The following is a 27,011-nucleotide window of genomic DNA, read 5'->3' as shown; positions in this document are numbered from 1 at the left end:
ACCCTGCGTTAGCAGGTGGGCTGGACTGGATGATCTCCAGAGGTCTCTTCCAACCCCAACCAGTCTGGAATTCTCTGATCACTGCACACAACCCCCCAGGGCAGACCTGGAGGGCTGGCTGGTTACAATATTTGCATACAAGTTATATATAATAACACTATTCTTACTACACATGCTGAGTGAGAAGAGGCCTTCTCCTGGAAGCTTCTTCGTAAGTTTCAAGGAATATGTATTGAAATAAAACAAAGGCGTCCAATCACTTCAACATGTACCCATCCTTAAGGCATACATTTTGCAAGGACTTTGCAAGCTGCGTTTCTGTATTAAAATGATATTATAATAAGGAAAGTTTACTTTAGGTCAAGCATATCCACAAAATTTGGCAATAATCACTAGATAATCAACTGTCTATGGTTGCCTTCTAAATTCCAGGGTAGGTTTTGTTCTACAATCAAAAGTCAAATGCCGCTAAACGTGTCATTTATTATTCGTCTAATATTAAATATGCAGTAGGCCTCACTGTCAGGTCTTCTGGCCTATGCGGTGACACTGGGGGGCGGTTCCTGCAGCTGCGGCCCAGCTCCCCGGGGCAGCCATGGGGCACTCCCGGGGCACCCTCCGGGCCTGCAGCCGCCGTGTCTCGCAGGCGAGAGGCACCGAGGCACCGAATGAGGCCCCGAACCCTCCGGGCCCCGCCGCCACGACAGGCCCCGTTGCCACGGCAACCCCCGTATCACATGACCCTTCTCCCGCATCACGTGGTGCCGGGCGGCGCGGCGCTGGCGCCACCTACCGGCCGCGCTCCCCCGCTCCTCCCGCCGCCGTGGGAGGGGCTCCGCTCAGCGCCCGTTCGGCCGGAAGTGCGTCATTATCAGGTGGCCGGAAGCGGCGACGGGCGGAGGGGCCGGGCGGTGGCGGCGGAGCCGGCGGAGGCGCCGGGCCCGGTGAGTGCGGGCGGGAGCGCGGCCAACCACCCCTCCCCTCCTCCCCCTGCCCCCGCCCGGCCCCTCGGCAGCGCCGCCCCCGCAGCGGGTCCGGGGAGCGGCACACGCGAATGCGCCGAGCGGCCCCGCCCGGGGCCTGCGCTGCCCCCTCTATGCGTATATATAGAGAGAGAGAGAGAGAGAGAGAAAGAGAGAGAGAGAATGTATGTGTAGGTACAGGCACATGGGTAAGTAGCGGGCTCGGGTTCCAGCGGTTCAGGGTGGGTGTCAAGAGGATGGGCCAGACTCTGTTCAGTGGTGCCCAATGACAGGATGAGGGGCAACGGGCACAGACTGAAACACAGGAGGCTCCATCTGAATATGAGGAGAAACTTCTTTCCTGGGAGGTGCCAGAGCCTGGACCAGGCTGCCCAGAGAGGTTGTGGCCAGGAAGGCCAGTAGTACCTGGGGGGAATTAGAAGGAGGGTGGTCAGTAGGTCAGAGAGGTTCTCCTGCCCCTCTACTCTGCCCTGGTGAGGCCGCACCTGGAATATTGTGTCCAATTCTGGGCCCCTCAGTTCCAGAAGGACAGGGAACTGCTGGAGAGAGTCCAGCGCAGGGCAACGAAGATGCTGAAGGGAGTGGAGCATCTCCCGTGTGAGGAAAGGCTGAGGAGCTGGGGCTCTTGAGCTTGGAGAAGAGGAGACTGAGGGGTGACCTCATTCATGGTGATCAATATGTAAAGGGTGAGTGTCAGGAGGATGGAGCCAGGCTCTTCTCGGTGACAACCAGTGATAGGACAAGGGGCAATGGGTACAAACTGGAACACAGGAGGTTCCACTTAAATTTGAGAAGAAACTTCTTCCCAGTGAGGGTGCCAGAGCCTGGCCCAGGCTGCCCAGGGAGGTTGTGGAGTCTCATTCTCTGCAGACATTCAAACCTGCCTGGACACGACCCTGTGTGATCTGCTCTGGTGACCCTGCATTAGCAGGTGGGTTGGACTGGATGATCTGGATATATACCCTGTTTCCCCGAAAGTAAGACAGGGTCTTATATTAATTTTTGCTCTGAAAGATGCTTACTTTTTTATATGTATAGCTGCCTGGACACTATTCAAATTGACTTTTTAAATGAACTGTAACTACAGCTTATTTTTGGAGTAGGGCTTATATTTCAACTGGATGATCTCCCCAACCAGTCTGGGATTCTGTGGTGTGAACTCCCTGCCAAGGCCCGGACCCTTTGTCTTTCTGCCCGGTAGTGCTGTTAGGGACTTAAAATTGAAAGAGGAAAAAAGCACAAACAAAAAGAACATGACGGTTTTGTGCTCTGATGTCATAATCTAGTGGGGGGGGAAAAAATTCCTGTGATTTTTTTCTTCAGCCCAGGCGTTGACTGTGGGCTCTTGGCCAAAACGAGGTGTTTCACCCCAGCATTTCACTGCTCAGAGCTGAAGTTCCTCCCATGTAACCGAGGAGGTGCCGCCTGCCCTGTGGGGCTGGGCAGGGGGAAGGAGGGAATGTGACATTGGGCTCATAGCGGGGCCCTGCACTACAGCAAGTCCCTTTGAGGGTTTCAGATGGATGAAAAACACCAGCAGCAATTCAGGGTGCAGCTGTATCCCCTTGCACAGAGCTGATAATCTGAGGTGGGTGGTGTTGAGGGCTGGAACAGCTTTGCTGGGAGGACAGGCTGAGGGAGTTGGGGTGTTCAGCTGGAGAAGAGAAGCTCCGGGGAGACCTTATTGCGGCCTTTCCGGACCTAAAAGGGGCCGATAAGAAAGATGGGGACAGACTTTTCAGCAGGGCCTGTTGCAATAGGACAAGAGGTGATGGTTTTAAACTAAAGGAGATTCAGGCTGGACATGAGGAAGAAATTGTTGCCCCTGCAGGTGGTGAGAGCCTGGCCCAGGTTGCCCAGAGAGGTGGTGGATGAACCATCCCTGGAGACATCCCAGGCCAGGCTGGATGGGGCTCTGAGCAACCTGAGCTGGTGAAGATGTCCCTGCTCATGGCAGGGGGGGCACTGGGGGAGCTTTGAAGGTCCTTTCCCACCCAAACTATTCTATGATTCTGTGAGCCCTGCAGGAATGTTGTTTTCTCCAGTGCTCAGGTAACACTCAGCTGCACAGTTGCACTTTTGGCCAAGATCTCAGCTGTAAGTGTGATACACAGACACACACACACACACGCACACAAAGATGTTTCCATCCCAAAGAACCTACACAAAGTTTATTTGCGGCCTGCCGGGCCCCACTCCCAAAACTCGCTTTTTTCGACTGGCTTTTTGGACTCAGTGGAAGTGAAATTCCTGGATAGACTTACCCAGAGGTGGGAAGGAGTTTGGCTGCGTATGGAGAAGTGCAGTGGGAGGTGGAAAGAAGGCTGATTTCTCAGGGTGAGAGGAAGAGAGGAAAATTGAGGAGAGGTGTAGGTTGAGTTGGAAGAGAAATGCTGTAGAAACTGAAAAGATCACAAAGTTTAGGATGGGAGTGGGCGAAAGTCCTGGGCAAAAGGCCACTGTGATCCAGCCCGTTTCTTTCAAAGGTGCTTGAAGTATCGACTCAACTTGACCTCGTCCCCCTGTGTGCGGTCTTCTCTATTTTTGCTGGATTTGGAACAAAGGAAGAAAGAAATATTCTCTTTACTGAATGGCTTCCCAAATGTGTCACAGCTTAACACTAAACTATGGTATCCTTAGCAGCACGTGGCATTTGCTTTTGGAGCCTGCGGTGTGTGAACGCTGTGACTTTGATTCTCTGTGAAGTGTGGCTGTCGTTGCAGAGAGGGGTGTTTCTGATGACAGCGAGCGCTGGATTTCATAGGTAGTGTCAGCGTTCAACAGCGACAGAAGAGCAACTCCAGGGAGACCTTATTGCTGCCTTTCTGGACTTAAAAGGGGCCTGTAAGAAACATGGGGACAGACTTTTGAGCAGGGCCTGTTGAGATAGGACAAGGGGTGATGGTTTTAAACTAAAAGAGGGGAGATTCAGGCTGGACATGAGGAAGGAATTGTTGGCCCTGAGGGTGGTGAGAGCCTGTCCCAGGTTGGCCAGAGAGGTGGTGGCTGAACCATCCCTGGAGACATCCCAGGCCAGGCTGGATGGGGCTCTGAGCAACCTGAGCTGGTGCAGATGTCCCTGCTCATGGCAGGGGGGGCACTGGGGGAGCTGGGAAGGGCCCTTCCAACCCAAACTGTTTTGTGATTCTGCGATGCTGACAGGGATGGGGTCTTCTTCCCCAAGCTCTGAGCTTTGCCCACCTCACGGCTGCCACTTGTGGCCAGTTCAGGCTGGAGATCACAGCCAGTAAAGCCAGAAACTGTATTTTTATCACACATTTCTTTGTGCGAAACGGGAGAGCTTTAAGATCCAGCTCCTGCCTGCTGCTGCTGACAGCTTTGCCAAGTCTGGGCTGTGCCGCAGCGTCACAGCTCCCAGCGCAGGTTTTGCTGTCCAGGTTCCAAGAGAACTTTTCCTTTCCCTTGCTCACCAGATGGTCAGTGGTAGGGAAGGGTTAGAGTCTCTCCTACCTGTCACAATTTCTCACACTGGAAGGGAATGGTTCTGGCCTTGCAGCTGCCTGGCTGAGGGGTAGCACAGCCATAAGGCTCAGCGCTGCCTGGAGTCTGGAGCAAAGATCTGCACCAGGGGCTGCTCTGTGAGATACAAAGTGCCTGGCAAGCTTATGAGTGTCTCGCAATATTTATCAGCCATTTATTAGTCATTTTTAAGATGCTTTGGCCTCTTGTACCCTCCTCCCTGCTTGGCTCTCTCCAGAAATCCTCATTTTATCTTGCTCTCCCTCTTTTTTTTCCCCCCAGAGCTCCCTGTTCTCCACTCAGGTTGTTTTTTTTCACGTCTCCTGCTGGGGTGGCTGAGATGGTCACAGCTTCAACAGCTTCTCCTCAGCAGCGGTTTCTGCCCATGCAGCAGAGGACGGGAGGTCTCCTCGGCTACCTCAGCGCCAGTTGATCCCCAAGGACTGAACTGAGCCACTTGATGTTGCACTGGAGCGGACTGGGAGTGCTCCTGTGCCAGTTCTGTGCTGAGATCCTGTTCTCGGACAGAACCCGAGCCCCGTCAAGGCAGAGGTGAAGCTGCCTGGTGAAAAAACAGCACCAGGAAGGAGCAAAGACGGTCACTTCGAGTCTCCCCTGTCCTCCCTGCCTCTCCCCTTACCCTCCCTGCCCATCTCACCCTTCCTTGGGAGAAGCTGATGCTTTGCCATTGCAATGCAGGAATAAGTCATCTAATGGGTCATTTAGGACAAGAGGAAACAGCCTCAAGTTGTGCCAGGGGAGGCTGAGGTTGGATCTGGGGAACAACTTCTTCCCCAAAGGGCTGTGGGGCATTGGAACAGGCTGCCCAGGACAGTGCTGGAGTCACCATCCCTGGAGGGGTTGGACAGACGGAGATGAGGTTCTCAGGGACATGGGGCAGTGCCAGGGGTGGGGGAACGGTTGGACCTGATGATCTTGAGGGGCTTTTCCAACTAAAATGATTCTGTGATTCTTTGGGAGATGACAGAGCTGCACATGGTCCCTTGTCCCTTTCCTACTCAGACACCCCAAAGCCACAACGTTCACCCTACTTTTTCTTCCCTCTTTTTCCCCCAAGGTTTCCACTGATTCAACATCTTGATCCAGCCTTGATTGGGAAGCCATGTGTATAAGCAGAGCTCAGAGTGATGCCCGTAAAGGATTTGTTTCTCTGTTGGAGCAGATGCATCTTGCTGTTGCAGCATCTCTGCCAGGCTGTGGCTTTCCTGATTGCTCAGAGAGAGCCCAAGTGATTTTAAAGTTGAAAATGCCCCATTTAATGCATCTTTGGGGTTGGCCACCCGTGGCGGGATGAGGGTGTGTTACACAGAGCGCTGACACGGTGGGTTTTTTTTTTTTAGTCAGCATCCAAATGGTCATAAACAGGCTCATTTGGCAGCTTGTGCAGGCTGGCAGCGCACAGCTTAACTCCTGCCGAATTTCTCATCCTCACCTTCTGTGCTGTAGCTGCTTTAGGCAGGACTTAGGGAGGCACTTGGCATTTTTAAGCCTTCTGTCCCCTAAAACTATGGGAAACGCTCCCAAGTCTGAAGCATAAAGCTCTTGTTTCCTCTGGTTCTCAACTCAGAATGTATCGTCTCATCATGATTTGTGTTACTTCTTCCATAGCCTTCCCCAGCTTTGTTCTGGGGCCACATTTCTCCTTTCAGGTCATCTTTATCTGCAGGTTACGGGTCGGATTTCACTCTGCGGACTGATTTTTGCAGAGACTTTACTCCCAACCTCCACGTACTGTCTCCAGGTGCAAAGAGCTGTGCGGCACCCTGGATATTTCAACAAGTTCTTGGGTAGTGGTTGGTGTTTCATATTGTGGTGACCAAAGTAGCAGAATGTTTGAATTCATAAAGTCTCTTGAAGCTGCAGCTCTCCTGCAAAAATATGTTTTTATTGTTTAGAATGAAAGAAAAGCAGGTTGGGTCTCTTAAAAATTAAAAAGTCTTGAGGTTTTTTCTTAACTCTCGCAGTGTCTGCCAGGTTACCTGTAGCTGCTGAGTAGCACGTGATCCCCAACTGCCCTGTACCCTGATTTCAGGTATGTCAGGTCTTGGTGCCCGTCCTGAGCTGCCTTTGCATGACGTGATGTTCGGTAGCAGCTGCCTCACAGCTTTGCAGGGAAATTGCCACCCTGGCTAGGGGAAAACACCGGCATCGCCTGACTTTCGGTAGCTTAACAGCTAGATTAAAAAGTGCTTCGTTTTGGGTGGAAGCCACTCATTCTTCGTCTGCCCTTTTTTCAGTACCTGGAAGCAATTCTGATCCCAGTAAATTGTGATCCATGGCTACAGTGCTATTGTGCCGAAGATTTCCAAGGCTGAGCAGGGTGACAACATTTTCGACCACAGCCAAGCGCAAGGCCGAGAGCGGAAGCAGCAAAAGTGAGCAGGATAAGGAAGACAACCCAGAAACAGCCAACGCCGGCACTGAATCTGCAGCCACGATCCACTTGGTGAATCCCCTGGACTACAGAGTATTGTACAATCCGGCTGCCTACGCCAAAAGCAGAGCTGTGTCCCAGCAGCACGCTGCTAGGAGCGGTGGCCCGACTCTCGGTGACGCTTTCACCAGCCCTCGCACCTCACAGGTTCACCATACGTTCGATACCTCCTCATCTCAAGCTTTGCCACCGCTCCGAAATGTTCTGCCGAAGCTCAAGTCCAAACCTCTCCTCGAGGAGACCATCTCGGCGTGTCTCTCCACGGCACAAACCGAGGAAGAAGCAGAAAAGGTAAAAATGGAGACACACGACTCCAAGGAGGACCCCCGCATGTTTCAGAAGGGGCGGCCTGAGTACAGATCTGTCAGCTATGACAAGTCTGAGCCACTGGAGACCCTTCCTTTAGAAGAAGGTGACTCAATTTTGCACAGCGTGGCCGTATGCGAGGGCGGCCAGAGCCCAGCAACTCTTGCGGATTATGTTCGCAAATTGAGTCGTTTGCCGGTGGAACAACACGCTGCGTTGGTGTCCGAACCCAGGTTTAATACACTGTGTTCCTGCGCTGCCAAAAACATCAGGTTGTTCAGTACCTCAGACCTCATCGATATTTTAAAGTCTTGCGTTCGTTTGGTCGTTCCGCCCACCCACCCTCTGCTCAACGCGTGCGAGGACGAATTTTGCCGGCGGGTGTGGGACATGAAGCTGGACCAGCTGCTGCTGGTGGCTGATTGCTGGCGCTGCCTGGACCGCAGCGTCCCTTCCTACCTGAGCATTTTGTTCAGCTACACCAACATGCACTGGAAAGACCTCACTTTGCCCCAGTTTGTTCAGCTCATTTACATCATAGGTGAAGGCCGGAGGTCACCCGCCGACTTGGCGCAGAAGGTGGAGAGCACGATTTTGAAGTACTTGGACATCTTCACCTTGGAGGAGGTGGGCGCGATCTGCTTAGGGCTCTTCAAGTCCCTCAGTGGCATCTCTGACCACGTCATGAGAAAAATTGCAGACAGAGCCTCCCTGCAGATGGAAGACATGAGCACCTACGCTTTGGTGAACGTCCTCAAAATGCTCCGCTACTCTCGCATAGACCACTTGCCCCTCTTGAAGGAACTTGGGAAGGTTATTCCCGTTAGGATTCCTACAATAAACATCCAGGGCATCATGCACATCACTCTTACCTGTTCATCCCTACACTACTTTGACGAAGGCATTATGGCCGCTGTAGCCGCATCTTTGCCTTCTAAGGTGACTTATTGCCGTAGCAAAGACGCTGCCAAGTTCTTGTGGTCGTTTGGGTGCCTGGACTATGAACCTCCAAATGAGGAGGAGTTTTACTCCAGCCTGATAGAGCAGATGCATAGAAAACTCCATGAATTTAGGAAGTTTCCAGAACATCTCCTTACTGGTTTACTTGGCCTGGCGTTTGTCAAACGCTTCCCAGAGGAGCTCATAGACTACGCTTTGGGGGATGAGTTTGTCCAGAAAACGAGAGGTAGTAAATATGAGCTCAGAAAGGACCTGTTCACCCTTAGTAAGAGCGTTGAAATCGAGTGCCCGAGCTACCGAGGCAGCCGCCTTCCACCTCAGCTTGATCAGGAGATCACCGAGATGGTTTTGAATTTTGCCGAGCAAGAAATCTATGTCAGGCCTGAAATCGTGGAAGCTGCCTCTCTTCTTGAGAGCATGTTGGGTGGCCCTGAGTACATGAGGAACCACATGATCCTGCCTCACACGAGATCCAGTGATCTGGAGGTTCACTTGGCCATGGATGGACATCCCATCCCTTTCAACTCAAAACGCCCTGTTGCAGATAAGAAATTAGAAGAGGTCGGAGTGAGTCTAACGGATGAGTTAATGACTCAGCTTATAAAAGGGAGATCTAATATCCAGCTTCCTGCAGAAGAGGAAAACAAAGCCGGGGTGAGGGGGGAAGAATCACGAGCACCAAGTGCTGCGCTTTCAGGTCAAGCTCTTCTCACGGATGCCAGGTTGCGAGTCGAGCCTAAATCAGGGCGCTCTCTTGAACCCCCACCTTCTCTTGCATTGAGTCGTCACCCTCGGGGAGTGAAGCTGGCCATCCAGGTGTCCAACCGCAACCACTACTGCTACGGCTCCAAGCGACTCCTGGGGCTGCACCACCTGAAACGGCGGCAGCTGCGGCAGCTGGGCTACGTGGTGGTGGAGCTTCCCTTCTGGGAATGGTTCCCCCTCCTCAAACGCACGCGGCTGGAGAAGCTCAGCTACCTCCAGTACAAAGTGTTCGACCCGGCGCTGCTGAGCAGGGCTGGTTAGGCCTGACACAGCCTCCCCGATGCATCTCTCTAATTACTGATTAAAACAGTCTCTGAGGGTTCGTTAAGTTCTTGGCAGGTGCTTTGTGTGCTCAGGCTGTCTTGCTACGTTATGCAATTCTGCTCTGCTGATAGTCGTATGTCCCACGCTCGCCTTTTGTACATAGATCCTCAGACGCTCCCATGATAAATAAAAACTACTGTCCCATTCATTTTTCTCCACGATTACTTTTTTCCTGTGCCCTAAATGAAAGTGGATGGATTTGGTGACTCTGTGAGAGCAGAACAGTGATATTGGGGTAATTTTTAGTCATGAAGCTGACCTGGCGTGCCAGGAAACACACATTTATATTTCCTTACTGTTTCCACCACCGTTGAGCTGTGGCTGGAGGGCACGCAGTCCGAGTTTCTCCTTTGGGAGCTGCGTAAGGGCAGGACAGGATGTGAAAGCTGGGCGGCGAGGTGGAACCTGGGGCTGTGAGTTGGGCTGCTCTGACCCTGAGACCATAATTTCGTGCTCACGTGGCTCATCGTGTTATTTTCTTGCTCAGGATGTGGCCCAGTGTCTGGTTCCTTCATGCCATTCTGAGGACAGAGCTGCCGGCATCTTCCTGAGCTTTCAGCTGGTGTTTTTCTCCAAGAGGAGGGACGTTTTCTGAGGTGCACAGGGCAGGCTCTGCCTCAGACCAGAGCTGCAGGGATTATTTCACATGGAACAGCAGGTGACGCTTCTATTTCCAATGCAAAGTCATCCAAGCTATTCTGGCTGTTTTGCCGTGTGGCATTTCAAGGCGTTCTGAGCTGGAGGATGGGGAGAGACGTTGTGAGCAGGTTGCTGTCCCAAGCCTGATCCAGCTCATTTTAGCTGCTGGTTTAAAATACCTTGGCCGGTTTGTTTATCTCCCTCAAATTCTCAGTGTTACAGAGCACCTTCAGTGACCACCGTGCACATTCTGGGAGACCTTAGTGCGGCCTTTCCATACTTAAAAGGGGCCGATAAAGATGGGGACAGGCTTTTCAGCAGGGCCTGTTGCGATAGGACAAGGGGCGATGGTTTTAAACTAAAGGAGAGAGATTCAGGCTGGACATGAGGAAGAAATTGTTGGCCCTGAGGGTGGTGAGAGCCTGGCCCAGGTTGGCCAGAGAGGTGGTGGCTGAACCATCCCTGGAGACATCCCAGGCCAGGCTGGACGGGGCTCTGAGCAACCTGAGCTGGTGCAGATGTCCCTGCTCATGGCAGGGGGGGCACTGGGGGAGCTGGGAAGGTCCTTTCCCACCCAAACTGTTCTGTGATTCTATATTCCTTATTGCAGCAGCTTTCCAGTCATATGCAGGACACCAGGAAGGCACTTGGTGACTAGCTCCAAAAATCCTGCTTTTAAATCTCTTGCCCAACACCACAGAGTATCTGCTGATGTAGAAAAGGGCAGAGTACCACCCTCCAGGTCTGCGTTTCATCACCTCAGTCAAAAGATCTTTGTTCACCTTTTGGAAGGTGAATCGCCAAGAGATTTGGGACAGTTGCATGATCTCCTGGCAGCACTTCATAGTCTTTGAGTCCTCTGTGATCTTTGAGCCATTTGTTTTGACGAGTAATGACTTCAGTAATGCAGTTTGGTATTTTTAAAGTGTTCGTAAATTCAGAACCTCCTTCCTAGCACAGCCACCAGACTGCTCCCCCGCGTTCTGCGAGCAAAACCAGCTCATTAACGCTCTGCGTCCCAGCGGCTGGACCTGCCTGCCCCCAGAAGGCCAGTTTCATTTTTGGCTGAACTACCGGCTTCAGTTGAAAATCATTAAAGGGCCGCTTGTTCTTGAAGGGAGCAGCGAGTTTCTGATTTGCGAGGTTGCCCCAGGCAGTGACATATTAAAACTAAGGTTAACATAAGGTTAAAGCTCCTACCTCGCAGATAATTTCATTCTGAAAAGGGATGTGATATAACCAATTCGAGTCACATTTTTTTCAATGGAAAAGAAGGTGCGTTCACTTGAGTTTATTTAATGGACATTGTCAAACGAATCAGCTGGGTCAGTGTTCAGAGCACAGATCATCTCCCTCCGAGCTATTAAATGCTCTCTGCTCCCTTGGAGCTATTAAATACCGATTATTAATATTTTGTCTTTAATCTCAGCTTACATCTGAGGCTCCCCAAGCCCTTGAGAAACATTTTTCTCTGTGGCAGCCCCAGCTGGTGTTTCCCTCCTCGTGTTGTCCCAGAGCGCAGGCAGGTCCTGCCTCCATCTGCTGAAGGCGGCGGATCGACATGACAGCGCTGCGGGAACTGGGAATCGGGGCAGATCACCCAGTTCAAGGCCAGGTGGTGGGAATGGACACCGGCTCTTTCTGCCTCGCTGTGCTGGGGGCTGCGGTGCTGCTGAGAGTTCACACCGATCCCCTTGACAACCTCCCATGATGACCTGATGCTTTACTGTACCTACAAAACCGGCATCTTTGATAAACTTTCAGATCTAATTGCTAGTCTATCCATAGATAAGACATTTTTAGTTAAAATAGCCATTTTCTGTTTGTTTCTCCAGGGATTTGCTAATTAACACAATTTTTTCTCTCCACTACAGTCATTTGGGTTTATATTGACTTCACCTCCTGGACTCAGTTCTGAGCTGCATTTTAGGAACTACTGAGCTTGTAATTCCTACAGGCTCCGAAACACGAGACCCTTTCGCTGTTCACTGATGTTCACTTCAGTCTTCTTTTTTTTTTTTTACAAGCTGAATCCGATGCTCAGAAAGTGAGTTCTCTCCATCTGCCAAGATGGTCATAAACATCTGTCTGCCGCAGTTCAAGCCAAGAATTCACTGCAACAAGGTAAAATAACGATGTGGGGTGTTTTGGGGAGCTGGAGGGATAGATGGGTTAGATGGAAGTGGCTTTTTTTTCCAAGTTCCCCAGTCTCCTGTCATTCCCAGCAAGGTTTTCTGAACTGATGTTGGGAATTTGGGCTCCTGGATCCCCTTCCCGGTTTGTGCTTCGGTCTTGAGAGAGTCCCTGATGTGCAAACACTAAGAGAACCCGTGTCCGGGTGCTCAGGATCTGCAGCTCACCTGAAGATCAAGTGGAGCTGAAGGCTCAGTACTTTGAAAAATCAATGCTGAGAGATTTTCCACAAGTTACTCTTCAAAATTTGGCTTGTCCTGTCTGTGCTGGGTCAGTCTCAGGTGGTGTTAGAACATTGTAACCTCATGTGACTGCTCTGATGTGGCACATGCTAAGTTTTGAGGAGAAGCAGCCCTAATTTTGTAGGATCTCATAGCAAGACAACATTATATACTTGCAGATGCGCCTGCTTTGACCCGAGATACCCTTTTCCCTGCAATATTACAGCTTTCCCTTTGTATGGTAGAATATGTGGCTCTTGACCAGGTTTGCTGAAGTAACACTACAAGTAGTTACATTTTTGCTCAGCATCATCAGAATCTCTAAGAAGAGTTTCAATTCAAAGCCATTTTTTAATTATAAGTCTCCCCACCAGCTCACACGCCAAAATCCAAGACAACCTTGGATTTTTCAGTATTGAGCTGTAAAAACAGCAGCACAGGTGGTGAGCTGAGAGACCTGGCCTTGCTACTTGGGCTTGGTATTATGTGATCAGGAGGGTGTGGGGTGACCATAGGTGGAATAAACAGAATATTCCTTGCTCTCTTCTATTGATTTAGCAAGTGCTGGAGACTTTTTAAGCCTCTGGGCTTCCAGGAAGGGGAATCGGTCGAGTCAGTTTGTCCAGAAGTAGAGCAGAGGGTGCTTGGAAATTAGTTTCCTTTTATTTTCTTGCTTCAAAATAAATCCAGTTTTCTCTTGAAACACAGATTTCTGCTGATGGTTACGAAGTGGAGAACCTGATTTCTGAAGACCTTGCCAGGAGAAATCGTGGTTTCCGCAGCGAATACTTCATCAAGCCTCCAGTCCACGTCACCATCTCTTTTCCCTTCAACATTGAGATCTGCAGGATTAATATCGACGTCTCATCCGGGGGATACCAAACCTTCTCCGGGCTCGAAGTCTACACCTCTACCTCATGCAATAAAAGCTCTTGGCAGAGCCCTGAGGGTCAGTTCTCAGGTCTGGCCGGTCAGCCTGTGTCAGACAAAGACACTTTCACGCTGGTGGGCAAAGCTGTCTTAAAAAATCAAAGCAAAGTGACATTTGGCCACAGGGGCTTCAAGCCGAGACCTCCCTTCCATCAGATGGAAAATGTCTTCTCCTACCCTGGCTCTGTATCTCAAGACCTCTGGAACAAAGGACCCGCTTCGCTGAGCAACGTGTCGCACTTAAAAATCTGCATCACCCACGTGGCTGGCGGCGGCCTGCCCTGCATTAAGAGGCTGGAGGTGTGGGGACAACCCGCCAAGTCGTGCCCGCAGGAGGTAATCGAGGGTGTTTTTCAGGTGGCCTCCCAATTCTTCACCCAGGACGTGGGCAACGTCAAGCCAGAGCTCTGGACGCCGATGGAGAGCGACTGCGTGCCCTTCAGCACCAACGACAGCGAGCAGCAGACCCTCCGCAAGCTGGTGGACGTCGTCCAAGACATCCCTGAAGAATTTTTGGACCCCATCACTCTGGAAATCATGACTTTCCCCATGCTCCTGCCCTCCGGGAAGGTGATTGACCAAACCACCTTGGAAAAATGCAACAGGAGTGAAGCGTCTTGGGGCAGGGTGCCCAGCGATCCTTTCACGGGGGTGGCCTTCAACCAGCACTCGCAGCCCCTGCCTCACCCCACGCTCAAGGCCAGGATAGACCATTTCCTCTTGCAGCACAGCATCCCCGGCACCAACCTCCTCGGGAGGGCTCACGCCTCTGAAATGCTTGTACCTTCTTCCGTAACAATGTCTTCTCTGAAAAGGAAAATGGACTGTATGGATCAGAGCTCCATGCAGCCACCTTATTTTTCTTCTACAAACTTGCTTGTCACGTCTACCTCAGAGAACAGTGCTAAAAAAATGAAAACGGACACTGACTCGCATTTGATCCACATGGACTGTTCAACAGGTATCGTGGCTCCCTACATCACTTGTGTTTCTTGTCTTGACAGCCCGGGGCCAGGTTTTCAGGTCAGGAGGCTCAAGTAGAGACTCCCATCACACTCTAGAAAGCTTAAGGGCCGTTGCATTTTGCTGTTGATAGATGCTGTGGAAGTCAGGTCATCATCTCATTCACCTCCTCAGCACAACCTGCCATCCCTGGGTGGTTTTATCCCCGTTCTGTGTCACTTTGTCTCATCTCTAGGGTCACCGTTCTCCTTGTGCTACCGTTCCTCTTGTTCACTCGCGTCACTGTGCTTCATTTTATTTTGTATTTCTGTTCTCCTCCTTGCTTTCAAGTTGCTGGCCACATGGAGATGACGTTTTTCTCACAGTCTGATAGTTTGAAGTTTCTTTATCATGGGTGATTTCTTATCTCAGACATCCAATATGTTACAGAATCATAGAATCATTTTGGTTGGAAAAGACCCTCAAGATCACCGAGTCCAGCCATTAACCCACCCCTGGCACTGCCCCATGTCCCTGAGAACCTCATCTCCGTCTGTCCAACCCCTCCAGGGATGGTGACTCCAGCACTGCCCTGGGCAGCCTGTTCCAATGCCCCACAGCCCTTTGGGGAAGAAATTGTTCCTAAGATCCAACCTCAACCTCCCCTGGCGCAACTTGAGGCCATTTCTTGCCTTGGTGTGGATCTTCTCAGGAGGAGTGAGCAGAGGAAGAGGCAGGAACGGGGCACTAATCCTGCTCCTGCATTTCCCTGCCCAGGCTCTGCCAGCCGAGGCTCTTGGTGCAGCTTGTTCCCTGCACACTCAGCGTCATCGCACAGATTGTGTCCCTGGGACACGCTGGCTCCTTCCCTTTTGTGGAGACAGTCTTTTCAGCAGAGTCTGCTGCAACAGGACAAGGGGTGATGGTTTTAAACTAAAGGAGGGAGATTCAGACTGGACACGAGGAAGAAATTGTTGGCCCTGAGGGTGGTGAGAGCCTGTCCCAGGTTGGCCAAGAGAGGCGGTGGCTGAACCATCCCTGGAGACATCCCAGGCCAGGCTGGACGGGGCTCTGAGCAACCTGAGCTGGTGCAGATGTCCTTGCTCATGGCAGGGGGGGCACTGGGGGAGCTGGGAACGTCCCTTCAACCCAAACCATTCTGCGATTCTGTGATTCAGACCAGGGAGGAGAGGACAGCACAGGCTGAGAGAGGCTTGCCCAGGGTTTTTAGCTCATTAAAGCAAAAAAACAGGTAGAGATGTTAGCCAAGAGGTGCGATTTGTGTCCACAGGGGAAGGAAAAGGGCCTTTCAGCCTTGCTTTTCTCAGCAATCTGCCAGCAGCACCACTGGGCATAAGCTCCGAGAGGCAGAAAACCAGTCCAGATCTGCAACCCTGAGACAAATTCCCTGTGAAGCCAAGCGCTTTCACCCCCTGGGTCCCCAGCCATGCACAGCGTCTCACCAGGCAGCCAGGGCAGCGCAGACTGAGTTGGAATCCCCCGAGTGCTGGCGTGGAAGATGCTCTGTGTAGGTCCTGCAGCTCCCACCCAGCAGGTACCGGACTGGTGAGGAGGCAACAGTCCTTAGAAAGCAAATCTGTGGTTTATACACCACGGAGATTCACACCTCTCTCCCCAAAATCTGTTCCCTCTTGTGATTTATTCTCTAATGACTTAGTAGCTTCAGCCTCCAGTCCGTGGTGACAAAAGGAGTTGCTCCTCTAGACTCCACACAAGATCTTTCACCTGGATCCACATAAATTTTGCCGTGTTTGCTTCCTCCCTTGTTGGCACAGGAATTCCTGAAACATATTGGAGTTGCTGTCAGTGTAAACGGTATGTGGATATAACTGTGCTTCATAGAGCAACACTTATACCGCTTATATATCTTGAGTTATGGCTTTGGGTAATGATCCTGCTGGAGGAGGAAGGTGAACTTAAGCTGAGAGGAGGGAGAGAGACATCTTTAGTGATGTCAGGTTTAAGAGAGCTTGAAGAGAGGTTGGAGAAGGTTGTGGTGAGGGGGTGTTGGTCTCTTCTCCCAAGGAACAAGCGCCAGGACCAGAGGAAATGGCCTCAAGTTGTGCCAGGGGAGGTTGAGGTTGGATCTGGGGAACAATTTCTTCCCCAAAGGGCTGTGGGGCATTGGAACAGGCTGCCCAGGGCAGTGCTGGAGTCACCATCCCTGGAGGGGCTGGACAGACAGAGATGAGGTTCTCAGGGACATGGGGCAGTGCCAGAGCTGGGTTATGGTTGAACACGTTGAACTTGAGGGTCTTTTCCAACCAAAATGATTCTGTTCTATGAGAGCAGCCATGTCTGTGAGGCCGTGTGTTGCAAGCACTCGGGTCTGAGCAGGGCGGTATAAATACACGGTGCACACGTGTCCTCTGCTCACAGAAGAGCTGTTTCTGGGCAGGTAAGTCCCGTTCCCTTGTGTTCCCCAAACTAGAGGTCTGTAACACCTCAAAAGCTGGCCCATGGCTTCTCATTGCTGCTGATGCCCGCTGGTACCCATCACTCACATTGTCTTTCTCCCAAAATTGCCAAAAAATGTTTCAAGGAAAAAGCTTTGGTGACTCTTTGATTTTAAAGAAATTTTTTAAAGACTTGGTAGAAAATAATCGATGTTTGATGGTACCAGAAAGAGTAGGAAGAAGTCAGGCTGTGCATTTCTGCTCTGATCTCTCAGTTTAGAGCTTATTCCGTGGTTTAGGAGAAACCATTCATTATTTTTCCCTCAGAAGTGTGTAACAGCTCCCACTGGGGATGCGCCCTGGTCTCAGCGGGGGAGCCCTGTCCCTACAGGGCATGGTTTAGGGACATGGGTTAGTGCTAGACTTGGGTTATGGTTGGACTCGATGATCTTAAGGGTTTCTTCCAACCAAAATGATTCTATGAAACAAAAGCACAAAAAGCCCAGTGAGCCCGTACTTCAGTATTTCATCAGCCTTGCTTGCCGTAGCAAATGTGCAGCCCTAATTCAAAGGTCTTCCCCTGGGAGATGGATTTAACAGAATTAGTGATGCAGACACCATCCTCATAAACGCAATGTCTTAATTAACGCCTTTGGCGTAGCACAGGACAAAACGCTGCAGGGAGGGGGCCAGCCTTGTGCCCTCGGCTTTATCCCTTGTCTCAGAACTGGGACAGAGAGGAAAAGTCCCCCAGATTTTGTTTTTGGCTTAAATCGTGTTCCTAGCGAACTGCTGGGGGCCTCGGTGGAGCTCAGAGGGAGCTGCCCGGCCTTTCAGAGAGATACAAGTTTCTGGATTATTTGGCATTTTGGCCTCGTTCAGACCTGCAGATAGAAGGCAGCAGCTGAATGTTTGTTGGTGCTGGGGCATAATGTGAATGTCTGACAGAAATCCATAGGGCTTTCTGTCTATAGGAGCCAAAGGAGGTGGGATCATAGAATCATTTTGGTTGGAAAAGACCCTCAAGATTGAATCCAACCTTTAACCCACCCCTGGCATTGCCCCATGTCCCTGAGAACCTCATCTCCGTCTGTCCAACCCCTCCAGGGATGGTGACTCCAGCACTGCCCTGGGCAGCCTGTTCCAATGCCCCACAGCCCTTTGGGGAAGAAATTGGTCCCCAGATCCAACCTCAACCTCCCCTGGCGCAACTTGAGGCCATTTCCTCTTGTTCTAGAGAGGCACTGCATCCTCATCTCAGTGGGGGAAAGTGACCTCTCAAGAAAACAAGTGTCAGAGCTCCTAAAATCCCCCATGTTGTCCCCTGGAAAGGTTCCAAGGTGCGGCAGTGTTTCTGTTGCTCATCAACACCTTGTTTGGTTTTTTTTTTCCCCAACATCCGCTTCTCGAGCTTGTGCTTCTCTTTGCAGATCTGGTCTCTCACGAACAAAAGCTGTCGGAGAGTTTGGACACAGCCTTGACCTCGGCGCTCAGCTCCATGCCCTCGTTTACGGCCAAGCTGATGAAAAGCCAGCAGCAGGCGCAGAGCGAGGGAGGCTGCAGCAGTTCCTGGGGTGCAGGCACCACCCTCGGTAAGTGACAAGTGCCTCTGGTTCACTTTTGGGAGCAAAGGAAGAGAGGAAAACTGGGACTGGGTTAACAGGGAGGATTGTGCTGCTGCTCAGCATCTTTCTGTGCCTCTACAGACCCTAAAATATTATATATTCAATATAAAAATACTTTGTTGTCTCCCAGCAAGCTTTACTTAACAATGCCTGACTACTGCCTCTGTATCTCAGCAGTTTTAATGCTTTATTCTCCCAATAAGGCAGGTTAGACCTTGTTGACCCCCAGGAAGTGAGATATGTTGTCCCAAGAGTCATTTTGGTTGGAAAAGACCCTCAAGATCACCGAGTCCAACCATTCCCCCACCCCTGGCACTGCCCCATGTCCCTGAGAACCTCATCTCTGGGTCTATTCAACCCTTCCAGGGATGGAGAGCAGACTTGAGCCTGCTCCTCGCCGCCCACAGCGATGCAGCGGTGAGGGGTACATCTACCAAACACCAGGGACAAGTAACGGCAGCGACATCACTGCCCAAGTGTGTGCCCAGAATCCCATCGGGTTTGAATATTTGTAGCCCAGTCTGTTGAGTCCTTGCAGTTTTCACCCCACCTGCTAGCTAGACATACCGATCCGGCTGTGTATGCATTCCCAGCATGATTTATAGGGGGAAGAGTGGCTGGAAAGCTACCCGGCAGAAATTGATCTGGGGGTGTTGGTCAACAGCGGCTGAACATGAGCCAGCGTGTGTCCATGTGGCCAAGAGGCCACCAGCATCCTGGCTGGTACCAGCACTGGTGTGGCCAGCAGGCCCAGGGCAGTGACCGTCCTGTGCTGGGCACTGGGGAGGCCCAACCTCCAATCCTGGGGGCAGTTTTGGGCCCCTCACGCCAAGAGAGGCCTTGAGGTGCTGGAGCGAGTTGAGAGAAGGGAACGGAGCTGGGGAAGGGGCTGGAGCACAAGTGTGATGGGAGCAGCTGAGGGAGCTGGGGGTTCAGCTGGAGAACAGGAGCTGAGGGGAGACCTTCTGATCTCTGACCTGCCTGAAAGGAGCTTGGAGCCAGGGGGGGTCGGGCTCTGCTCCCCAGGAACAAGCGCCAGGACCAGAGGAAACGGCCTCAAGTTGCGTCAGGGGAGGCTGAGGTTGGATGTGGGGAACAATTTCTTCCCCAAAGGGCTGTGGGGCATTGGAACAGGCTGCCCAGGGCAGTGCTGGAGTCACCATCCCTGGAGGGGTTGGACAGACGGACATGAGGTTCTCAGGGACATGGGACAGTGCCAGGGCTGGGGGAACGGTTGGACTCCATGATCTTGAGGGTCTTTTCCAGCCAAAATGATTTTCTGATTCTTCATGGTGCAGGGAAGCATTAAACCTTCCTGTCTCCCTCTACAAGCCCATGTCCTACCTGCTGCCTCGCTCCTCTTCTCCACCCAAGCGCGGATCTGCCTGCTCGTGGCAGAGGAGGGTTCAGCGGGACCCGAGCGACCCCGAGAAAGGGCTGGGGGTTCACAGCTCCCAGTGGCCGTGTCTCTCTCTGAATAGCTTGTGCTGTTCCGCAGCCACATTAAGCTATTAAGCTTTTTCCTGCCCCCTTTAAAATTGCTGCCGTTTAAGAGTTGACTGAGTAGCCGTCGATGGGGAGTGTGTGACAGGAATGCAAAGCGATACCTAAAGCGTTTCGCTGGAGAATTGGTGATTTTAATCGGTTGGAAAAACGGAAGGGAGGCAGATTTAGTCTCAGAGATAAATGAAAAGCCCTTTACAGTCATCTGTCCTCAATTAGAAGCCTGATGGTGCAAATGCTGACGTGATCCAGCCCCGTCTGAGCACAAACTGCCCCAGAAGCCCGACTGTTCCCTTTCCTTATGGTGGTGACAAAGAAAACAGGACGCAGTCCTGAGCTGTATGTCGCCAAAACGTGGGTCCCTCGGCTCCTGGGCGGGTTTGGGCACACAAGGGGTGACACAGGGTGGACTTGTCACCCCCCTTGACTGAACCGCTTCTCCTCTCTCCTTTGCAGAGCACGGCAGGAGCGGCCAGACCCAAGGATGCGCTTCCTGCGGCAAAACCTTCTCCTCTTATTTCAAAACGGAGCCCGTTTACCAGCTCCCCTGCGGTCACCTCATGTGTCGCCCCTGCTTGGCCGAGAAGCAGAAATCCCTCTCGTCTGTCCTGTGCGGGAGCTGTAAAAGGTCGGCTGCCACGCACGACGTCCGGAGGGTTCACTTCTGACCCCTGAGAATACAGAGCCGCCGCTGTTCCCGGCGTCTGCTTTGATGGGTAGGAGGACAAAGGCCTTGGAGAGCTTGTCAGTGATCATGGAGAGGACTTTGCTCTTCTGCTTGCCTAGTAGTGGGGGGTTAGAGCCAAGCGACCGGAGGATAATAAAAGCCATAGCTTCTTTAACGAGGAATATGTATTTATACAGAACTGATTTCCACCTCTCGCGCCCGCCCTCTCCCCGCCGTCCCCGTGGCCCCGTGGTTTAGCATAGGTGCCTTTCGGACTGTGAGTTTAGCTTCCCCCCCCCAGCCCTGAGTTTAAAAAACCATTTACATATTTGACGAGCAGCCATTCGGTCGTGGAACCAGGCGAAAGTCCTTGTGATTGGCAAACGTACAAGCTCCCTGACTTCTCCCCTTCCTCGCTGTCCTCCTTGCCGTGCCGCAGGACGTCCCGTTCATCCCGCCGCCCAGCGAGTCCCTGAGAGAGCCTGTGGTGAACGTGAGTGACCGGCAGCGACCTCGTCCTGCTCGTGCGAACTCTGCTCGAAAAGCCATCGTGTTGCACCGAGCGTCACCCTCTCGGTTTTATGTCGTGTGACTGGACCAGCTCCCGTCTGGCTGATAAAAACATTTAAGCCTTAATAAAATGATGTTTAAAGTCAGGTTCTCTTTCTGACTTGTAATTGGCGTGCGTCTTAATGATTTCTGTGGGGTGAGTCTCTTCGCAGAGGGCTGAATGAGCTGGGAAAAGTCAACACAAAGGATCAGCAGACCCGTGGGTGTTCCAGGGGATGTCACAGCAGCTGTGGGGACCGTCACTGGGTTGAGACTCAGCTCTCTAAACCCGAGGAGCTCTGATCTTCAAAGAGCTATTCAGGAAAAAAAAAAAAAAAAAAGAAGGAAAAATCACTCCGTCTCCAGCATGTCCTGGATGTGCTGAGGGTGAGGTGACAGCGGAGGGTTTTGTCACCTCTGTAACCCCCTGCTGCTGCCACTTAATTGGTAATTTCTCTCCATGGAGCAGACATTCTGTGCCAGTTTCTCTGGGGTAATGAGCTTCCAGCTGACTCAACTCACCTTTGTGTGTAATAAATACTTTTATTCTCTTAAAAAGTCGCCTACTTTCTGAGCAACCCGTAATGTTCATGGCTTTCTGGTCACAGGAAATGGTCTCATCTTTTATCAGCACCAACTGATCTTTGTCTGCGTCAGTGGGAGTTTCTCACCCATTTATAGCAAAAATAGGAAGTCCCCCGTCTTTAAATAATAAACAGTTAGAAAACAGGCAAGAAAAATCCTAAAAATCCCACAATTCAGAGGCAGCAAACTCCTGGTATCACTGTGGTTGTGTTTGCAGTGACCCATCCTGACGTGGTCAGCTCTCGCGCCTCCTCCGTCCTGCGTCTCGGGCGCGATCGCTGCCCGAGGAGCTCCCCGAATGTGCAGCCTCCTCGTTGTTCTCTGCCGCTAAGTCCGGGCGTCTCCGACCAAACCTGAAGCTGCCAGCTCAGCCGAGCATCTCCTGCCCAGAAGTTTCCCGTGATCTGCTCATCTCCATGTTACATCAGGTTTCTCAGAGCCTTCATCCGCCCTGCTCCTCCTCCTTAGCCCTGTAAGACCTTTTGGCAGCACGTTTCAAGGTGTGTGTTCCCTCTTGCTGCTACAGGTTGGGCGAAGGGATGAACTTCGCTCTGCACCCACCTCTCGTCACGTGGGGAGGGACCACAGAATCATAGAATAGTTTAGGCTGGGACCTTCAAAGTTCATCCAGTCCAACCCCCAGCTGGGTTTGAGTCCTGATCCCCGGCACTGAAACCCCCATGGGCAGCAGAGACCCTCTGCTCCCCAAAAATTTGGGTTTGTGGGCGCTGACTGGCATTGCCAGGACTTTCCATGGAATATTCTGTGCGGACCCACAGCAATTCCCCTTAAGCTCTTGTCTCAGATGCCACCAGTAAATTTATTTCTTCCACTGAGCCCGTCGTTCTCTTTGGGCGATGCGGAACAACCTTTGATTGAAAGCCTGAGCAATTTCCTCTAACGCTTTTTCCTTCAAGTGCATTTTAGGAGGCCAAATCCATCCCTCGTCGGCCGGTGACCTCCCGATGTGACATCTGCGTCCCCGCGGGATGGATTTGGACGGTCGAGCCATAAAAGCGGCGCCCAGCAAAGCCTGACGTTGGCCGCGCTTCTTTAAAGCAGCATCAAAGCTATTTTTTTCCGTCACGTCATGGAAGCAGAGGAGCATCTTCAGCCATGGGACGAAAAAACAAGGTGCTGTGCTCAGCCGGGAGGTGCAGGATCCATCGGCCCCCGGCCATTAGTCCCCATCAAGCCCTGGGGTCACGGTGACCGGCTGGGGGAGAAGCGGCTGCTGCCAAATTCCGCGCAGACAAGTCCATTTGAGGAGCATTAGTTCACCCAGCCGGGAGCTGGGAGCTTTCCTTGGCCAGCCTGACCTGCTAAGTTAAAACACAAGTTAAATTAAAGTTTTTCCTTCTCTCGCTGCGGAAAAAAATGCAGAAATTGGTGGGGAAAAAAAAAAAAAAATCCAGTTTTCCACGTATTACCCAACATCCTCTAATTTATTCTGATTAAACTTTGTTTCTTTGAGCTCGGCAGCAGGTACCGCCACCTCCACCCTCAGCCCTGCCTCTGGAGGGGCTTTGCAAAACCTCACGGCTAACGGAGCTCCCGCTGTTAATGAAGGATGGGTGGTTAATACACGTGTTTTGCCTTGACCGCGTGCAAGGGCGTGATCACTCCAGGACTGGAAAATTGTTGTGGTTTCTGTGCATCGATGATTCTTAGAAGCTGCAGGTGTAGCCAGAGGGTGTTTTACGTGCAGGAGCATAGAAGTACAGAATAATTTTGGTTGGAAAAGACCCTCAAGATCATCAAGTCCAACCATATCCCACCCCTGGCACTGCCCTATGTCCTGAGAACCTCATCTCCGTCTGTCCAACCCCTCCAGGGATGGCGACTCCAGCACTGCCCTGGGCAGCCTGTTCCAATGCCCCACAGCCCTTTGGGGAAGAAATTGTTCCCCAGATCCAACCTCAACCTCCCCTGGGGCCGTTTCCTCCTCCGTGGGTCTCTACCACGTTTCCATCACCCACCTTATTCCCCAACGTGACGAGTTTTTGGGAAGGGCACAAGCACTGATCTCCACACCCGACCCTCCCCACCAGCCCCTCCGCAGGTGTTCAGGCAGCTCTGGGGCCGGATTTTGGCCGAGCAGGGGGGCTAGGGGGGCTGGATTTGATGCTGCTCCTCCCTCCCCACCCCATGGCAGGTCTTTGGGGTTTTCCTGCGCCAGCCGAGCTGGGTTATGGAGAGCAAACCACTAACGCCGCCAATTAATGCCGCCGCCGCCGCCTCGCCCGCCGCGCATGTCGTTAGGAGATCAGCGCTAACGAAGGGAGGATCCTCTGGGGCCTGGGGAAGAGCAGGGACATGGCACAGCAAATCCGGTGCTGGGGACACAGAGGAGGGACCCCCCGTGGCTGATGTTGGGGGATTCGAGCGGCCCCAAAGCATCGAGTGGCAGCGGGATGCGGGTTTGGGGTCCCAGCATCACCCCGGGGACCGGGGAGCATCGCTGCCCAGCGCCACAGAACCCCATCACCCCCATATCACTCCCCCTGGTGATCCCGATATTTTCATCCCCCAAACCTCCCCCTTTTTTCATTTTCCACACATTTTTTTTGCCTCCACCCTTCCCACCTCATCCTCCCCTTGATTTCTCTAAGTGATTCCGCGTCGCGGCTGCGGAGCCTCTGCAACTTGGAAAAAAAAAAAAAAACAACATTTTATTAACCTTCCTTGACTTTAAAGAGCGTAATTACATTTTAATCTCATATTCCTGTGTTATCATTCCAGACACAGAGTCATTTGAATGCAGATCGTTCCCGGCTAATGTAATTTTACGATACAGTAATGAAGAGACAGAGCACGAGCGCGTAACACCCAATTTAGCGCTGACATTTGGGTTTCTTTTAAAGAAAAGTTTTCCCAGCCGAGGGTTTTGCATCCTCCCCGGCCCTGCAACGCAAGTGGGTTCTGGCTCCTGCTGTGAAGGGATGAATTTGGACGGGGAGACGTGGCCAGCGCTAATAATATTGGTCATTAAAGCTGCCCACGGCTGCCCCGTGTGGGTGATTCAGCGTCTCTGGAGGTGGGCGCGGGGCAAATTTGGGAACTCGCTGCTCCCCTGGTCCCGGGGAGACCTGAGTCAGGGGCTGCGGTTACCTTCACCCCCTCTTCGGGGAGACCCCACCCTTATTTCACCCATTAAAAAACCCAGGAGTCCCCCAAAAAACAGGGAAGGAGACCAGAGGAGGATGGGACCCCCAGCACCGCAAATATCACCCAGAAATAGATGCTTGGCCTTACCCCTGCGTGCCTCAGTTTCCCCCGAGTGGCAAAGTGATGCTCTGGGCTTCATCCCCTGCCAACGTCCTTCACTGGTGCCTCTGAAGCCCAGAAAGGCAGAAAAGGGATGAAAATGAGAGTGAGAAAACGAGGGATGCTAACGAGGGTGGGGAAAAGCCAGGTTGATGTTTTTTATAGTTCTCTGCCCCGATTCCCCATCTTTGATGAAGATGAGGGGTAGGAAAGCACCTCAGAGGTTGGATCACATCTGGTGACACCCCCCCCCACCCCACTGCCCAGCCGGCACCCCCAAACGAGCCCGTCTTAATCGCCCTGAGCCAGCCCCGGTGCTTGGGGGGCAGTGGATGCTCATCAGGCACCTGATTCCACTCTGCACATTAAATTAACATCGCCAAGGTCAGCCTCGGTTTTGCTGGAAAGGGGATCTGGGACCAGCAGAAATATTCACGGAGGGATTTTTGCTGCCGTTTGCCCCGTATCGATGTTTCCAACAGCCCATGAGTGACACGAGCGTGCCAGGTCTCATCGTGGCTGGGACTTACTGTGGCCAACAGGAGGGTCGGTGCCAGCCCCAAAGTGCATTTTCCTTTTCCGCCGCTCTCCCTCTGGTCCTGGTTTCTCTGCCGCCTGATTTCTAGGAGAAAAAAGAGGCGGCCGAGGTGGGTGGCGATGGCAGGTCCCTTTGGGCAGGGTCCTGCTCTGCACCCCTGAGTTGTCCCCCAACCCTGACCCCATCACTGCCCCTCAGCAGCCCAGCATGTCCCCCAGAGCAGCAGCGTTCAAACCAGCATCCCTCCCAAGTGGGCATCGGTCCCCAAAACAGCACCTCCAAACCAGCAACTCCCCGCCAAACCAGCATCTTCGACTGAGCATCCCACCCCAAACCAGCATCACCTCCAGATCAGCATCTTCTAAACCATCACCCCACTCCAAAACAGCATCTTCTGACTGAGCATCCCTCCCCAAAACAGCGTCACCCCCAAATCAGCATCTTCTAAACCCATGTCCTCCAAACCAAGAAGCTTCCCCAAACCAGCATATTCTAAACCAGCATCCCTCCCAAACCTGCATCTCTCCCCAAAACAGCATCCTCCAAACCAACAATCCTCCCCAAACCAGCCTCTTTTGACCGAGCATCCCCCCAAACCCAGCATTTCTCCCCAAACCATCACCCCTCCCCAAAACAGCATCTTCCACACTAAGAAGCTTCCCCAAAGCAGCATCTTCCAAATCAACAACCTTCTCTGAACCAATATTTTCTGACTGAGCATCCCTCCTCACACCCACACCCTCCCCAGCCAACATCCTCCCAATGAGCATCCCTCCCACATGAGCATCTTCTGAATTAGCATCCCTCCCCAAACCAGTATCTTCTAAATCTGCATCCCACTCAAACCAGCTCCTCTCCCTAAACCAGCATCCCACCCCAAACCAGCACGTTCTAAACTAGCATCCCTCCCAAACCCACGTCCCTCCCCAAACCAGCACCCTCCAAACCAACAATCCTCCCAAGAACATCCTCTGAATGAGCATCCTTCCCCAAACCAGTATCACCCCTGGACCAGCAACTTCTCAACCAGCATCCCTCTCAAACCAGCTCCCCTCCACAAACCAGTTCACCTCCCCGAACTAGTATATTCTAAACCAGCATCCCTCCCAAGCCGGTATCTTCTAAGCCAGCATCCCACCCAAACCAGCATCATCTAAACCAACAACCTTCTCTGAACCGGCATCATGTGACTGAGCATCCCCCCCAAACCAGCATCACCCCTGGACTAGCATCTTCTAAACTCCCATCCCTCTCAAACCAGCTCCCTTCTCCAAACTAGCATCTTCTAAACCATCACCCCTGCCCAAACCAGCATCCTCCAAACCAAGAAACTTCCCCAAACCAGCATCTTCTGAGCATCCCTCCCCAAAGCAGCATCTTCTAAGCCAGCATCCCTCCCAAACCTGCATCCCTTCCCAAAGCAGCATCCTCCAGACCAACAACCCTCCCTGAACCAGCACCTTCTACCTGAGCACCCCTCCCCAAACCCGCACCCCCCCATCCCTGGGGTGTCCCTGAGAGCACCCACAGCTTCGGGAGGGGGGGGAATCACCAGCCCTGAGCACTGCTGCTTGCACTGAGTCACCTCAATTACAGAGTCTCTTGGATGCGATTTGGGGAATAAAAAAAAAAAAAAAAAAAAAAAAGAAAAAACACACAACA

General features: G+C 52.2%; 2 protein-coding genes across 5 annotated transcripts; both read left to right on the top strand.

The window, feature by feature from the left end:
• Nucleotides 1-856: 856 nt before the first annotated feature.
• Nucleotides 857-9,410, top strand: FASTKD5 (FAST kinase domains 5). 2 transcript variants are annotated; one of them, XM_065634713.1, is made up of 2 exons: nt 857-944; nt 6,722-9,410. In XM_065634713.1, the coding sequence occupies exon 2, from the start codon at nt 6,760-6,762 to the stop codon at nt 9,208-9,210; it is 2,451 nt and encodes an 816-aa protein (XP_065490785.1). In that variant the 5' UTR covers nt 857-944; nt 6,722-6,759; the 3' UTR covers nt 9,211-9,410. The 2 variants fall into 2 exon arrangements, with proteins under 2 accessions (XP_065490785.1, XP_065490786.1); XM_065634714.1 differs by lacking the exon at nt 857-944 and adding an exon at nt 1,058-1,171.
• On the top strand, nt 880-21,035 carry UBOX5 (U-box domain containing 5). Of its 3 annotated transcripts, none has more exons than XM_065634716.1 (6): nt 883-944; nt 9,761-9,931; nt 11,940-12,036; nt 13,035-14,217; nt 18,046-18,207; nt 20,200-21,035. In XM_065634716.1, exons 3-6 carry the CDS (start codon nt 11,983-11,985, stop codon nt 20,409-20,411), a joined length of 1,611 nt encoding a protein of 536 aa, XP_065490788.1. In that variant the 5' UTR covers nt 883-944; nt 9,761-9,931; nt 11,940-11,982; the 3' UTR covers nt 20,412-21,035. The 3 variants fall into 3 exon arrangements, with proteins under 3 accessions (XP_065490787.1, XP_065490788.1, XP_065490789.1); XM_065634717.1 differs by lacking the exon at nt 883-944 and adding an exon at nt 9,453-9,508; XM_065634715.1 differs by lacking the exon at nt 9,761-9,931 and having other exon boundaries at nt 880-944.
• Nucleotides 21,036-27,011: the final 5,976 nt, after the last annotated feature.

This window comes from Caloenas nicobarica, chromosome 4, assembly GCF_036013445.1.
Source record: "Caloenas nicobarica isolate bCalNic1 chromosome 4, bCalNic1.hap1, whole genome shotgun sequence".
NCBI lineage: Eukaryota > Metazoa > Chordata > Aves > Columbiformes > Columbidae > Caloenas > Caloenas nicobarica.
The sequence above is the reverse complement of the archived record's forward strand: the minus strand, read 5'-3'. Positions and strand labels throughout refer to the sequence as shown.